Genomic DNA, 14,217 nt, shown 5'->3' on the forward strand with positions numbered 1-14,217 from the left:
CTGCATTTTCCAACCCAGTTAGATCCTAAACATACCTCACTCAAAAATGGGCCTCGTTATTACAAAAAAGGCGCTTACTCTATCTTAGCCTCTTCAGGGCAAATGAAAGATGACCATCAGCCTCAGATGGACGCCTTCTAAAAAGCCCAGGCTTTTAAAAATAAGTCTGCTGCTACAAGTAGGCACGCTGGCAGGCACACCCCCTTGCAATGGCTGGGCCATAATTTCTTTCCTGTCCTGTCCTGCAACAGCATTCCAACTCACGCCACCTTTCAGCAAAAATAAGAAAGTTGAGTAGCAAAGTCATTGTGCCGAGTGTGTTTTGGCACAGTCAGACACCCTCTGCGTTTCCCAGCCTGACCAGCAGATCTCGGCGCCACGTTTCTGGGGTTTTTAATGGCCTCGTGAGGGCCTTCCACAAAGGCACCACCCTGCCAAATGACGTCCACTTGGATTTGCCTTGAGTTTTTCCTCTCAACGAACAAAACAGAAGCATGCCAAGAGGGGCAATGCCCAGATGAGGAGGGAAACACACACAGCTCCCACCTAGCTCAGACTGAAGGGGAGCAGCACCCCGAAGCATTAAGAGAAAGGTGGCACCAAAGCAGGGACCAGTGGTCTGTCGCCCAGCCTGGTGTGGAGAAGACATGCTGGACCACAATTTTTATTCACTGGGAGAAGCTCAGGGGCAGCCAGAGGGCACCAGACTGGTGAAAGCAGTTCTACTTGTATACAGCAATGCACGACAGAGAGAACAGCTGGGAGTGCAATGGGCAAGCACATGCAGGAGGAGGAAACACCGCCCAGCAACAAGAATGCCCCATCCCTCAGAGCCCAAACCATTGCTAGCCTGTTCCTTTAGTGGCCATTGCATTAAATAGACATTTGTGCACGGCCTTCCCAGGGAAGAAACTCAGACAGGCAAGAGTATTCAGAAAGCTGATGGTGATACAACAGATGCTACGTTCCAACAGTATGTACCAGTGTTTCTCAATCTCGGCAACGTTAAGACGTGTGGACTTCAACTCCCAGAATTCCCCAGCCTGGGGAATTCTGGGAGTTGAAGTCCACACGTCTTAACGTTGCCGAGATTGAGAAACACTGGTACATACGCTCGTGTTTTTTGCTCCCGCATCTCTGGAGCAAGCTCATTTCTCAAGCGCTGTCCCCAAACTTGCAAATCCTCCTGACCACCATAGACAACAGCCAGGCTGAGCATATTTACACTGGGCTAAAGTGCCACTTTTAGATCACCAACTGTCTGAGAAAAAAGTTGTCTCTTTCCTGTTTCCGTCCAAACGGATACATTGAAATAGGACAGGGCTGAATAAAGACGGGTTGGGGGAATAAAGACCCCCTTCTGTTGGACCTTACATGGGCACGGAGCTCTTTTCCAACCAGAATCCCGTTCAATAAGCAGGAAGAGCATTCAGGATAAGATCTCTCAAGCCTCTTCCTGTCGGGGTTCTCTGATGCCTCTTCCACTGTGGCCCTAGCCGGCAAAGAACACAGCCGCTGCTGAAGAGAGAAAAGCTCAGCGTTTGGTGACGCTGAACGCCAACAATCCTGAAGGGAAGTTGCTGCTTCTCCTGTTTGCCCTTTGTCACCACCTAAGAGCTCCAATATTTGAGGAGGAGGGGCTGGCCCAACCAGGAGAAAAGTTGCCTGTCTCAGAAGAAATCCAGATGGGTCACAGCAAGGAGCAACCACGAGGAAAGCAGAGGTGGGGTAGCAGACACAAGCCTTCTCCTGGGCAGAAGCTCTCTTAGGTCCGGACTTGGAACTTCCCCGCCTTGGTCATGTACTTGATCCCTTTGAAAGGCTTGTACTTCTCTCCATACATGTCTAAACGATTCACCTTCAGGCCTGGAGTGGGCAGAAAAGATGAGGCGAGGAGGTGAGCAAAGGCAGAAGATGTAGGATGCGACTGCAAAAACTGGGCCCAGACAACTTCTCAAAAACGTTCACCCAACTCGTGGGCAGAGAAATTGGGTGGACAATGTCTCTGAACTTTTTCAGAGGAGGAAGAGAATTCCCAGCCATTTCTACAACTCCCCCTTAGCACCAACCATAGCAATGTGACTGGAGTTCCCTCTGAGGTCTTCCCCTGGGGTTTAATGAAAGTGTAGGAACCAAGGGGGAAAATGACACAAGGGTCATTCTGCCTTATGTGTGCCCTTTGGCTGTTGTTGTTTATTCGTTTAGTCGCTTCTGACTCTTTGTGACTTCATGGACCAGCCCACGCCAGAGCTTCCTGTCGGTCGCCAACACCCCCAGCTCCCCCAGGGACGATCCGTCACCTCTAGAATATCATCCATCCACCTTGCCCTTGGTCGGCCCCTCTTCCTTTTGCCCTCCACTCTCCCTAGCATCAGCATCTTCTCCAGGGTGTCCTGTCTTCTCATTATGTGGCCAAAGTATTTCAGTTTTGCCTTTAGTATCATTCCCTCAAGTGAGCAGTCTGGCTTTACTTCCTGGAGGATGGACTGGTTTGATCTTCTTGCAGTCCGAGGCACCCTCAGGATTTTCCTCCAACAGCCCTTTGGCTACCCTGCCTCTAAAAAATGCAAGAACACAACACTCTAAAAGAGCTTGTTTCCTATATTCTCTTCTGAAGGAAATTTTGAAAGCAAATTCTCTTTTATCAGACTAAGAACACAAAAGATGGACTTATTTATGTATAGCAGAAAAAAACGAACTGATGATTTACGGTTGTAATGATTAGCCTGGATAGATTATAGAAAGAAGAGAGTCATGAAGTAACTTTAGAGAAGGAGGTGAACCTACAATTGTACTTACAACTGCCGTAAAGATCAGAAGCCATGTTTTTTGTATCTTTTTCCTTTCTTTTCTATTTTTTTCTTTTACTTTCTCTATCTTTCTTGCATTTTTAGCCTTCTCTCTGATTTCTTTCTTTTTCTTTTTTCTTCCTTTATATTAGTTTGTACTAGTTTTTACTTTCATTTTAAAAAATTTTAATAAAATTATTTAAAAAAAACAGGAGTATTATTCTGCCCAATGCTGATTTTTATAGGCATCTGGTCTCTGAGATACTGGGAGCCATACAGACAGGGCCAGCACAGCTAAGCGAAGGAAATCTAGCCAAATGTTAACCCTGTGGATATTATGGTTTACAAGTAAATATGGGATGCAGCAAAGAATGCACCACTGGCCGCTGCAAATCTTATAGCCTAGGGAGGTCTTGTGGTCTGGGTCCCTGTCCCAAATTTCAATGGTTTTGCAAGGCAGGGCTTTTCCAATGGCGCCATCCACGGTTTCAGAAGGCCCTAGGCTGGGCGGTCTTGCCTAGCTTGCTGACCTCATCTTCCACAAAAGGAGATACATTTTTTTTTAAGGTATGTTACTTTAAAAAAAAACGACCAAAAAATTTCATCTTACCCACTACTTACAGTAGGCAGTTAATTGTCTAGCATGACTTTTATGATGACCTTCAATTTGCTTTGCTTTATTCCAATCTGGCTGAGGGTGCTTTAAAAGAAATAAAGTGGGGTGGGGGGGAAGAATAACAGTCACAGAACTGAAGGATCACAAACCGGAGATTGCCAACTGCTGGATCTTGAACTGCAGGTTAATGGTAGGATTCTCATCAGGCTTGGAGGCCCCTGCCTGAAGACTCATTGTCCCCTTCAAACTGGGTAGCTTCTGCGGGTTGATCTTTCCCACGTCCCACGTCAGCAGCTTTGCAGGGAAGGATGGAGAAAGAAAGAGATGACAAGATAGTTCATGGCGAATTAATCCTACAGAAGGGGTTGGAACAAACCAGCATAGCTTGATGTGGCAAAACATTGGGACCTGCAGAAACGGGATTTGCTGATCCTACCTAAGTCTTCTCTCAACTGGGATGCCCTGAATGTGCTAGATTACATTTCATTTCTGAGGCTGCTTTGATCCTACTGTATTAGATTACATGTATTAAACTATAAGTCCCCACCTCCCCACTGAATTGACATTTTAGCAATCAGTAAACTTTTATCACAATCCTCTACGTTTTCTCAGAAGATCCTTGCTGCAGTCTATGGCTGACTCTAAAATAAATTTAGATAAACAGCTTTAGGCAATTACATTAAATCAATAATTTTCAAATCAGTTCTCTTCAAAGCCAGGCTTGCTACATATATTTGACTGCCAAGATAAGAAACTGCACAATAAAAATCTCATTAAGTTACTCCTCCTAGCAGCCAAATTAGTTATTGCTCAGCAATGGAAATACTTAGACAATATCTCAAAGGAGAGGTGGCATGATACGATCTGGTTTACAGCTTTGCTTGAAAAAGTCCCTGATAATATCCATTGTATGACAAGGCAAAGTAGCAAATCATTGTTTTCCAAAGAATGGGGGGATTTCATCGTTTATATAGGAGATAAGAATCCTGGCAATAGCTTGTCTCAAAAATGATGGGCACATTAAAATGGACTAGCATTATGTAAATTTTTGAAATTTATTTAAAAAAAAACAATAAGCACCATTACTTGATTAAAGATGCCCTATCAAAGTGCCTTCATCTTTGGAATGTGGAGGAGGCCCAAAAGAGGTTGTTATGGAACAGGGAAATCCATTTCAGAATCTTCCCAGTGCTACATGGCAGGAGAGCAAACAACAAAACCGCCATTCCTAAATGTCTGTGTCCTGATGTAGGATGCAATCTCCTCTCCTTGAAGTGGTGGAAAAAGGTCCAGGAGAGCCAACTCCTGGTTCAACTCACAGTTCTCATTCCCTTTCAAAGCTTCCATTTGGGAGTTGGGATTACAGCGCTGACAATCCATCTTCTTTACTGCCATGTCTTCATCTATCCCCCTCCCTGCCGGAGCCATTCCACTAAAAATGGAAAGCCCCCTCCAATGAAAAGGTTCCAGTGTTCCTTCTCCATCTTGCTTTAGAGATGGGACAAGAGGCAACAGGCAGATCATCCCAAGAACCAGACTTCACTACAGGTTCTACTTCCTCACCTTTGTGACAGGATCAAATGTGTGTGTCCCCTGTGAGGGTGTGAGAGTCATGTTAAGGACCCCTTTGGGCATCTGGCTGGTTACCAGGACTCCCTCCACAGTCTTCCCCATGGTCTGTTTGGGCCCCACGGTGATCTCAAAGCGGCCGAGGGAGCTGCTGTCTCGGAAACTGATGTTGTGCTTCACGTAGACTGGGATAGCCACTAAGCTGGGGAGAAAAGAAGAGCTTGGTCACAGCAAGGGGCGCTGGACCCCACCAATCTCTGGTTGGCATGGCAGCAAGAGCAAGTGGAAAACATAAGCGTGGCCTGAAGGCTGGTGTCAGCCATCCCAGGCAGACCAGACAGGAAATACCACCAGATGAGCTATTTCTACATTATTGTAAGGCTACATTAACAGAATTTTGAAAGTCTGAAAGTACAGATCTCCCACCCTCCCAATTTACTGCCTGAGTAGCTAGGGGAGATCCTTCCTAAGTTTCTTTCTCTGTCCGCTACTCAGTTGTGGGCTCCTCCCTCTTTTATCTGATCGTTCCCTAGGCAGCATCTCTTCTCCCCGTCTTCCAAGGTCATTCTCATGTTCCATTACAACTGGGGAGCTGTTGGCATCTCATAAAACTATTTGGTACCTGATGTGGAATAACTCCCATAATAGGCAGAGACAACCTGGTGCCCACGGGCATCTGTGTTTCCACAGACACCTCCCTTGGTGCTGCCAGGCCCTTGCCTCACCTGATCTTAATTCTGCTGTTCAAATGTAGAACAAGGGGCATCAGAAGCTGCCCTCTGGCATCACCCATCACCATTATCTTTCTTTCCAAATTAAATTTTTACTTTAGAAAATAAAAATGGCAGATAGCGGCAGCCCGGTTCTCAAATCAGAAGTGTGGCCCACCTGCACAGAGAAAAGGTTGGGGGTGGGGGAAGGCCAGGAGGGTGATGAGCAGTTTCCTGAAAGGAAAGGGTTAAGACAGGCAGAAGGGGCAAACTCACCAGTTTGCTTTTGGGTACATGGGAGCACTCTCAGAAGGGCCTTTAATCTGGAAGAGGTGGGATGCATGACCATTCTTGGATATTGTCCCTGCTCGACCAGATGGTTTCCCACTAAATGTCCACCCACCCCAGCAGCTTTGCTATCTCACAGAAGTGGCATCCTTCCGCCTTGCTGCTCTGCCGAGATAGAAAACGTTGCACTACGGCATGTTTGGGACACTCATCCAAAGGGACCATCAAAAGAAGACGGGACCAGTGTTGGCCCTGGTGCTTGCATGAGGCCAAAGGCAGAATTCCACAGTAGGAGATTCCACATTTAGCCATTTTTCCCCCTTACATAAAGGGGAAAAGTCCAAGACACTGGAAGAGCCAATCTTGCAAATCTTACTTTTGAGCGCTGACGTGATAAGAGAGCAAGCGGAAGTTCCCATCTGGGGGGATAAAGGACAAGATGCGTTCCGATTCCCACCGCTTGAAACGCACACAGGGGTGGAAGCTGACATCATCGAGCAACCTGGGGTTCTGAAACGAGGAGAACAAAAGTGCTGGAAGCCCCTTAGCAGGTGGTGCTATTCCTTTGTTATGAAGTGCCCTGTTTAGCCATGGCCATACTACAGGTAGTCCTCACTTAACGACCACAATCGAGACCAGAATTTTGGTTGCTAAGCGAAGTGGTCATTAAGCGAATCCGATCCATTTCACCACCTTTTTTGTGGTGGTTATTAAGCGAATCACCATGGTTGTTAAGTGAACCATGTGGTCGCTAAGCAAAATCATGGGATTTTGCTTGCCAGAAGCTGGCCAGGAAGGTTGAAAATGGCGATCACGTGACCACGGGGTGCTGCGACGGTCATAAACGCAAACCAACTGCCAAGCACCCAAATGGTGATCACGTGACTGCGGGGACGCTGCAACAGTCTGAAGTGTGAGCGCTGGTTGTAAGGTGGTTTTTTCAGCACCGTCGTAAGTCTGAACCACCACTAAACGAATGATCATTAACTGGGGACTACCTCTATGCTGTGCTTTGGTCTTCCTTACTGCTATCTCTTTAACGCAGGTCCCAATCCCTGTTTCAGAGATTTAAACTCTTCTCATCACCCTTCCTCCCCGAAGACCCTTCCCCTATTTTAAAGCAAAGCTGCTGCACGTCTCACTTGTGATTTCCACCTTCCAGAGTTGTTCCTCATTTCCATCCATCTCTGCAGGCCAGGAAACACACTGTTGCAGAACCTCAACATCCACCAAGAGATGAGGCACTAAACGCCACCTGCACCACCTTGCCTGGATTTATGGCGGTCACGCAGAACACGGGTGCTCTGTTTTTACCACCTTATACCACTTGTGGGTAGAGTAGGACCGCTTCTTATTTTGAATATTGCCGCCACGATGATCTGCTATGGAAGGGCAGCCTGGGAATTTACTAAAACTGGTATGCAAGAGAGGTCCTTCCTCTTTCGCTTTACCATGAAGGAGAGAGTGAGGTCGGGCATCCCCGTCAATTTCACGCAGGCATCGATCACCCCTTGGATTTCAGCCGTAATTGTGGAACCTGCCATGGAAAATAAATACCACCTGGGTCAGGAAGGACGCGGGGGCCAGTCCAGACTGTCCAAATTCTTCTTTTTAAAAAGCAAAAGTATGTTTGCAAAGCTGTAAGCAAAGTGACACTCATTAATTAATGAAGGGAAATAAACTGGAAAGGAGAGCCGATGTGATGTAGAGGTGAAGATGCTGGAGGAGACCCAGGTTCTGGTCCTGCCATACGCCTAGGAGCCAACTGGCGGACTTTGGGTCAGACCCTCTCTGGCAACCCTAGGGAGGAGGAGGCCAGGGGTAAGCCTCTTCCAAAATGATTGCCAAGAAAAGTGGACAAATCCATTGCAGGGACTTGTCAGGCAGTTACCAAAAGGCAAGGCTGACCTGAAGGGACAAAATAAACTAGATTTTTTTAAAAAAAAAATTGTTAAATCGTGACCAATTATTGAAGATTGCCTGGACAAGTCCCTGCACTTTTCTTGGTAAGGTTTTTCAGAAGTGGTTTGCCATTGCCTTCTTTTTAGGGCTGGGAGAGACTGACTGGCCAAGGTTGCCCAGCTGGTTTTGTGCCCAAGGCGGGACTAGAACTCATGGCCTCCTGGTTTCTAGCCTGATGCCTTAACCACCACATCAAACTGGCTCTATTTCTCCCCAAATCCTTAGTAATGGCTGACATCCTGACATCATTAGCTTGTTCCCATCATTAGCTTGTTCCCATCATTAGCTTGTTCCCAAAGACTTCCTGACATCATTAGCTTGTTCCCAATTGGCAGGCAGGAGGCAGTCATTATAAATCAGTTTTTGATTAAATTTAACCCTCTGGGGTTACTTGATGGGTCAATCAACCCCTTTTGTGTCCCCGCATCCTATAACCCAGTGTTTCTCAAGCTTGGCGGCTTTCAGATATGTGGACTTCAACTCCCAGAATTCCGCAGCCAGCTATGAATCCAGAATTCTGGGAGTTGAAGCCCACACATCTGAAAGCCGCCAAGCTTGAGAAACACTGCTATAAACCGCTATAAGGCAGGACTAGAACTCATGGTCTCCTGGTTTCTAGCCTGCTGCCTTAACCACTATAGCAAACTGACTTTCAAACTAGAGATAGGAAAGGCAGTGTACAGTGCCTACAGTGTACCCGTAGCACAGAACAAAGTCTTTGGTTCTCCATAAAATGCTGAGATTTCTGCTTTCTTTGGCTGAGGACGTGATCGCCTGGAGGGACTGCTGCAGAATACCTGACTTGTCAATGATGGCATCGATCTCCTCAATCACATCAAAGTAGGCTTCGTTGTTGGTGTACTTCACACTGGTCCGTCGCCAGGGGACCACGGACAGCTGCCCCGTAGGGAGCTGCTCTCCCACGTTGGTGCTCCCTGGGGAGGTGAAGAAGGGAGTAAGAAGCCAGAACACACCCCAAACAAGTCAATTTAGCTGCAGCAATAAGGTATGACAAGATGGTGGCCAGAACCATCCAGTGGAAGCCCTGCTCCTTTTGACGTGTGTCGCAAGTCACATAAAAACAGGTAGGCTTTGACCATGAAGTCATGGCTACAACTCTGCCCTTTTTCACACACACACACTAGGTGCCCCTGAAAGAACTGCTTTGATTTTGGAAAGTATGTGCAACCAGCATGCTCTTAAAAACATCAGCCTCCAAGCAGAAACAATTGTATTTGTATGGACCTTTTACTATTATAAACGTGCAGTTTATTCAGATAATCTGAATCTTTCTATGGGTTCCTTGCTTGTTCTCTCCTGTTTCCCATCTCCTTAAAATTGCAACAAACCCCAAAGAAATAAAGCAATGTTGGATATGCTGTTGTACGTCCGACACCACCTTGAGAAAAAACAATAGTAAAATAAACATTCAGGTGTTCTGCTGAACACAATGTTAATTTTTCCTCTTTGGACCTCACCCTAATTGGTCCTCCTCAGCACAGTCCTATGCTAGTCTACTCAGAATTAAGTCCTATTTAATTTAATGGAATTTACTCCCAAGTAAATATGCATATTGTATTAAGCTATGGTTTTATTAACCATGTTTTGTTGAATAAATTACAATTATCACGTTAACCCAAAATCAAAGAAATCACTGACTGCTTGGTGAGATAGCTGAACCCAGCCCTTCTCTCCATCTTACACAATTAGACAGAAACGCACATAGATTGTGTAACACTCTAGCCCAGTGTTTCTCAACTTTTGTGGCTTTAAGATGTGTGGACTTCAACTCCCAGAATTCCCCAACCAGCCTTGGGGGCTGGGGAATTCTGGGAGTTGAAGTCCACACATCTTAAAGCCACAAAGGTTGAAAAACACTGCTCTAGCCCATGCTAAACTGAACCATGACTTACTGAAGTAACCCAAGTACTTAGGTTTGTACCACACACTTCACCATAAACTAACTACACAGGCTCAGTTCAACCAACCGCATGAACCACAAATCAGCCAACCCCATGTTAGCCTAATGGACTATGCAGGGCCAGTCACAACCATCTACCTGTGATTGTATTGACAACTGTCCGGAGGATTGTTGGTGGCTTGATCAGCTCCTTCAGAATATTGGACTCTGTCGCCAAGGGGAAACCATTGTCCAGCATCTCCTCGAGCACCTCGTAGACCACCACCACATTGTCCTTGATGACAACCTCAGAACAGACTCCAAAATAATCCTGGGGAGGGTGGGGAGAAGCAAAATTAACTAGCCCTTCATTCTGGAGTCTGCTGGCTCAAAAAAATCTTGGAGAGATTCCCTAAACCCCCAGGAATTAGGTGAGAACCAAAATCAGGACACACGAGCCATGGTCCAGAAAGGACGGTCTCCTGCACAAGCTCAGCAGAAACAAATGGGGGGAATTGCACTGTGGGACCTCTATAACCGGCTGCAAATGGCCCATCCCATCCTCAGACCAAATGGAGGTATAATTCAAAGCATCTGCTTCTGTTCATCTGAAGATGATTTGGAATGGAGAAAGCTTCCCCTTGTGGGTTTTCTGCTTCAAAGGCCACAAGCAGCATTTATCATTTTACAACCATCAGGGAGCTCCAACAGTAACGGAAAACCTGGAACAGGTATAATAAAGGAGTCCTAGATAAGCAGCCTCAATTTTGTTCCCCTCATCAAGTTACAACTAAGAGCTCAACATAATTTCATACAGGACTGTAAGAAGAAGGTAACCATACAGTATATACGGGGGTGGGGGGAGAAATTGGGGAGACTCCAAGAAAAAAACAGACATACTCATTTAGAACAACTAAAATGTAGATGTCCATAGTTCAATATATTTAAATATATACAGTATCTCCAAGAAAATTCATACTGGAAAGGGCTGAAGCTCTGCAGGAGAACAGAGTCCTTGCAAGTAGAAGCTCCCAGATTCAGCCACAAAATAAGGATGAGGGTACTTCCAGGTGACCTGCCTTTCCATCTCCCAACACTTTATTTATTTATTTTCATTTATCAAATTTTTATCTCCCCCCACAAGGACACAGCTTTGGATCACTGTATAAAATTGAACCCCAAACTGATCCAAGCTGTTTGACTGTTTGCGATCTATTCCTTGTCTACCCTTTCTTGCAACTCTTCCCATAAAGTCGACCGGCCTTGGGAAGCATCAAATTGTTTAGTTCATCTTGAAATGGAGATTATCTGCCCATGGAAACAATAGAATATATCAATATTCAACACAATTGCAAGCCCCAGGACAGGATGTCCCCAAAATCATCACTGCTGTTTTGTCTAGTAATCTCTTGGGAGAAAGCTTCACCCAAATCTCTGGAAAACTGTTGCCACTCCATATCTGGGTCTACCTCAGATATCCTGGGGCTACAGACTCCTGAACTTCCATTCAGAAGGTTCATACTTCTGTCACCAGGAAAGCTAAAATTCTCAGAGATTCTACTTTTGATTTGAACAATCAGATTTATCTTGGGATCTCTTGACTGGGATTCCTTTCCCCAGAGGCAGGCAGTCTTCTCGGGGTGGGAATCCTATGAAACATGAAGTAGGTACATTTCTGAAATGGCTGCCATGGAAGATTTGCCTCTTCCCAAAATGGCTGCCACAGTGGGCACCCTCAGTCACAAAACATACATTTATTTAATCAAATGTATTAGCTGCCCAACTCCAATGGACATCCACCTACCAGAAAGCAAACTAAGCCCACTCCATGTTCTGCACACCATCCCAGTGGATGGCCATCGCTGAAGGAAAATGATGCCAGAGGCTGATGCTTCCAAGACTGGCTTTCAATGGGAAATAGTTAAGTGGAAGGAAACCATGAAAATCCTCCCATCCAACTCTGGGGCTGATCTGGATTCCCTTCCTCCCACCCACTTCAAGGACAGGATTTCTATTTTAAGTTTAAAATTTCTTTATGGCAGAGGGCGGGCCAGAGGAAGAGAACAAAGTGAGATTTGAAATCACATGTAATTTGGCCTTTACCAGACAGCAATCACTCAGTCCCAAGATCAGCCAAGCCTTCAAGAAAAACTGAAATGGCTTTTCTACTACAGTCTTATGCCATCATCGCCTTCCCCAACTAGGCCCCCCCAAGTTGGGTGGCACTACCCAGGGACTAGGATGATGGGCATTCTAGTCCAGCTTATCTGGAGGTTCCAGATTGGTTGCGCTGAACATGCAGAAATGCATCAATGTCCATAAACAAAGCTACCTTAAATCAGAGAGAATGCTAAATCCAGAAGCTGCTGTTTGAAATAGGTGCTTTGCTTTCTTTGTGGCAAGGCCAGTCCTGCCTTTATGCTAATCGCTATCCCTGAGCTCAAAGTACTTATGTGAAATTTTGTGCCCAGGGTACCTTTGTTTTGCCAAACAGGCTGATCAAGTAGGGCACGACTGAGCGGTTCTTGCTCTTCCACTTTCCCTTCGTTGCATACCAGGTTCTCTCCTGAAAGTGCCACCAATGCAGCAGAGTGGAAAAAAGGGCACCATACCGAGACATTTGCAGGAAGGGATCAACAAGTTATGATGGTGGATACAGCTGTCTGGTTGCAGCCCTTCTCCTTTTTGTACAAAGGTGTGCACGTTAAAAAGGGACGGGGCTTTGATTACATGGGCACAACTGGCATCTTGACTTTTTGACACACAAACACATACCATGGACACCCTTGGCACCACACTTGGACTGGTTCATGCACTAACCCATACTTGGATTATGGTTTACTAAATATACCACAGTGGCTGGGTCTAGGACAGGGTTTCTCAATCAGGGTTCTGCAGGAGGTCATTAGGGATTCCCTGGGAGATCATGATTTATTTACAAAATTATTTCAAATTCAGGCAACTTCACCTTAAAGAGGTAAGTTTCAGTCTTTATTTTCAGTTTAAGAACACTGTTAATGCATATGTACAGGCCTACACATGAAACGAATATCATAATGTTGTAACTCCTGGCCTATGTTTGAACCTGAATGTGCAGGGGTTCCCCGAGGCCTGAGAAATGTTTCAGGGGTTCCTCCAGGGCCAAAAGGTGGAGAAAGACTGGTCTAGGATAAGAGTGCTGTGACCCAGCCACTATGGTTTAGTGGCTAAGCCATAAATCATGATTCGAAAACCAAAACATGCTGAATTTCAACCGGTTTCTACAAGTGCCCCTCCAAACTGGAAAAAAACAGGCACAATGCCTCCCAGCTCTAAATATGAAAAAAGGAACTTGTCTGGCTGATTTATGACTAAGTTTGTCATGTGAAGCTGATAGCGTAGCTCAGACGTAGCAACCAATGCCAAGCTAAGTCCAAAGAATCAACCAATTATTATAATCAACCAGCAATTGATTGGAACAAATGGTAACTGAAATTAACAAGGTAACAAATCTGCAAACAACTACCTGAGTAAAGTTATTTATTACTAGCGCCAACAGCAATATTTTTTGGCCTTCGAAAGGCCTTTTTCAGTAGCCCAAAACCTGGGGCAAAATAATGCATCAAAAGATAACATGTGATCGCTCCAAGTTCCCCCCCTGGTAGTCACGGTTAATCGCAATCCAATTTCTCCCATTTTGTCATCTTTTGATGCACGGGTTTTGCACCTTGGTGAATTTTATTATACACGCTTCCGCATGCTACATTTTTAGGCGTCCACTTCAGAATCCCTAAAAACCAGACTTGTGTGCATTTATTCTAAATCCCTGGAATATTTCACCTACCTGAAAGGTATCCACCACCCGGTGAAGGAACTCAATGACGAAAAGTGGCGGGACTTCCGTTTGGATCACGGCCACGAAGAAGATCTTGTGCCGATACACACTCAGAAGGTAATGGTGAGGGGTAGGAATCACCGGGGGCACATTTTCGGCTTCTGAAGCGCGCTCCTGAGCCTCGAAGAAGTAGTCACAAACCGAACGGCTGATCACACTCTTCCAGTGTTTCTCCAGGAAAATGTCTCCGGAGGAGTTAATGAGGAAAAGGCTGTGAATCATAGCTGGTCTGGGAGAAGGCCCAACGCTGAGGACCCGTTGCCAGACAAGAGATAATCTCTCTACGGCACCTTAAGCCTAAAAATTAACACACAAGCATGTAAGATTTCTTTTTTATATAGTCATTTTATTTAAAATTACAATCAAAGAGATAAAAACAAATACAAACTAAAAAAAGAAAACAAAAAGAAAAAATAAAAATGCAGGAAGGAAAAAAATAGAAAGAAAAATAGAAGAGAAAGAAAAAACAAGAAGAGAAGAAATATATAAAGAAATGACTTCCCCTTCAT

The 14,217-nt window shown here is 45.3% G+C and overlaps 1 protein-coding gene across 1 annotated transcript; it reads right to left on the reverse strand.

Moving 5' to 3' along the window:
- Positions 1-1,084: 1,084 nt before the first annotated feature.
- AP3M2 (adaptor related protein complex 3 subunit mu 2) lies at positions 1,085-13,981 on the reverse strand. The gene is made up of 8 exons (XM_063311100.1): positions 13,658-13,981; positions 9,994-10,165; positions 8,732-8,869; positions 7,424-7,509; positions 6,349-6,482; positions 4,969-5,176; positions 3,555-3,699; positions 1,085-1,866 (listed from the first exon to the last, which is right to left on the reverse strand). Exons 1-8 carry the CDS (start codon positions 13,928-13,930, stop codon positions 1,766-1,768), a joined length of 1,257 nt encoding a protein of 418 aa, XP_063167170.1. The 5' UTR covers positions 13,931-13,981; the 3' UTR covers positions 1,085-1,765.
- Positions 13,982-14,217: the final 236 nt, after the last annotated feature.

The sequence above is a fragment of the Candoia aspera genome, chromosome 9 (genome assembly GCF_035149785.1).
Source record: "Candoia aspera isolate rCanAsp1 chromosome 9, rCanAsp1.hap2, whole genome shotgun sequence".
NCBI classification, from domain to species: Eukaryota; Metazoa; Chordata; class Lepidosauria; order Squamata; family Boidae; genus Candoia; species Candoia aspera.

Bases quoted from the DNA above. Each gene is read 5' to 3' on its own strand.
- AP3M2 (XM_063311100.1), bottom strand. From the start codon at position 13,930: ATGATTCACAGCCTTTTCCTCATTAACTCCTCCGGAGACATTTTCCTG. The intron at 8,870-9,993 runs GTAGATGGTTGT...TCACCTCCCCAG, and splicing joins AGTTGTCAATACAATCACAG to GGAGCACCAACGTGGGAGAG. The intron at 6,483-7,423 runs GTAAAGCGAAAG...TCCTCGTTTCAG, and splicing joins ACCTCACTCTCTCCTTCATG to AACCCCAGGTTGCTCGATGA.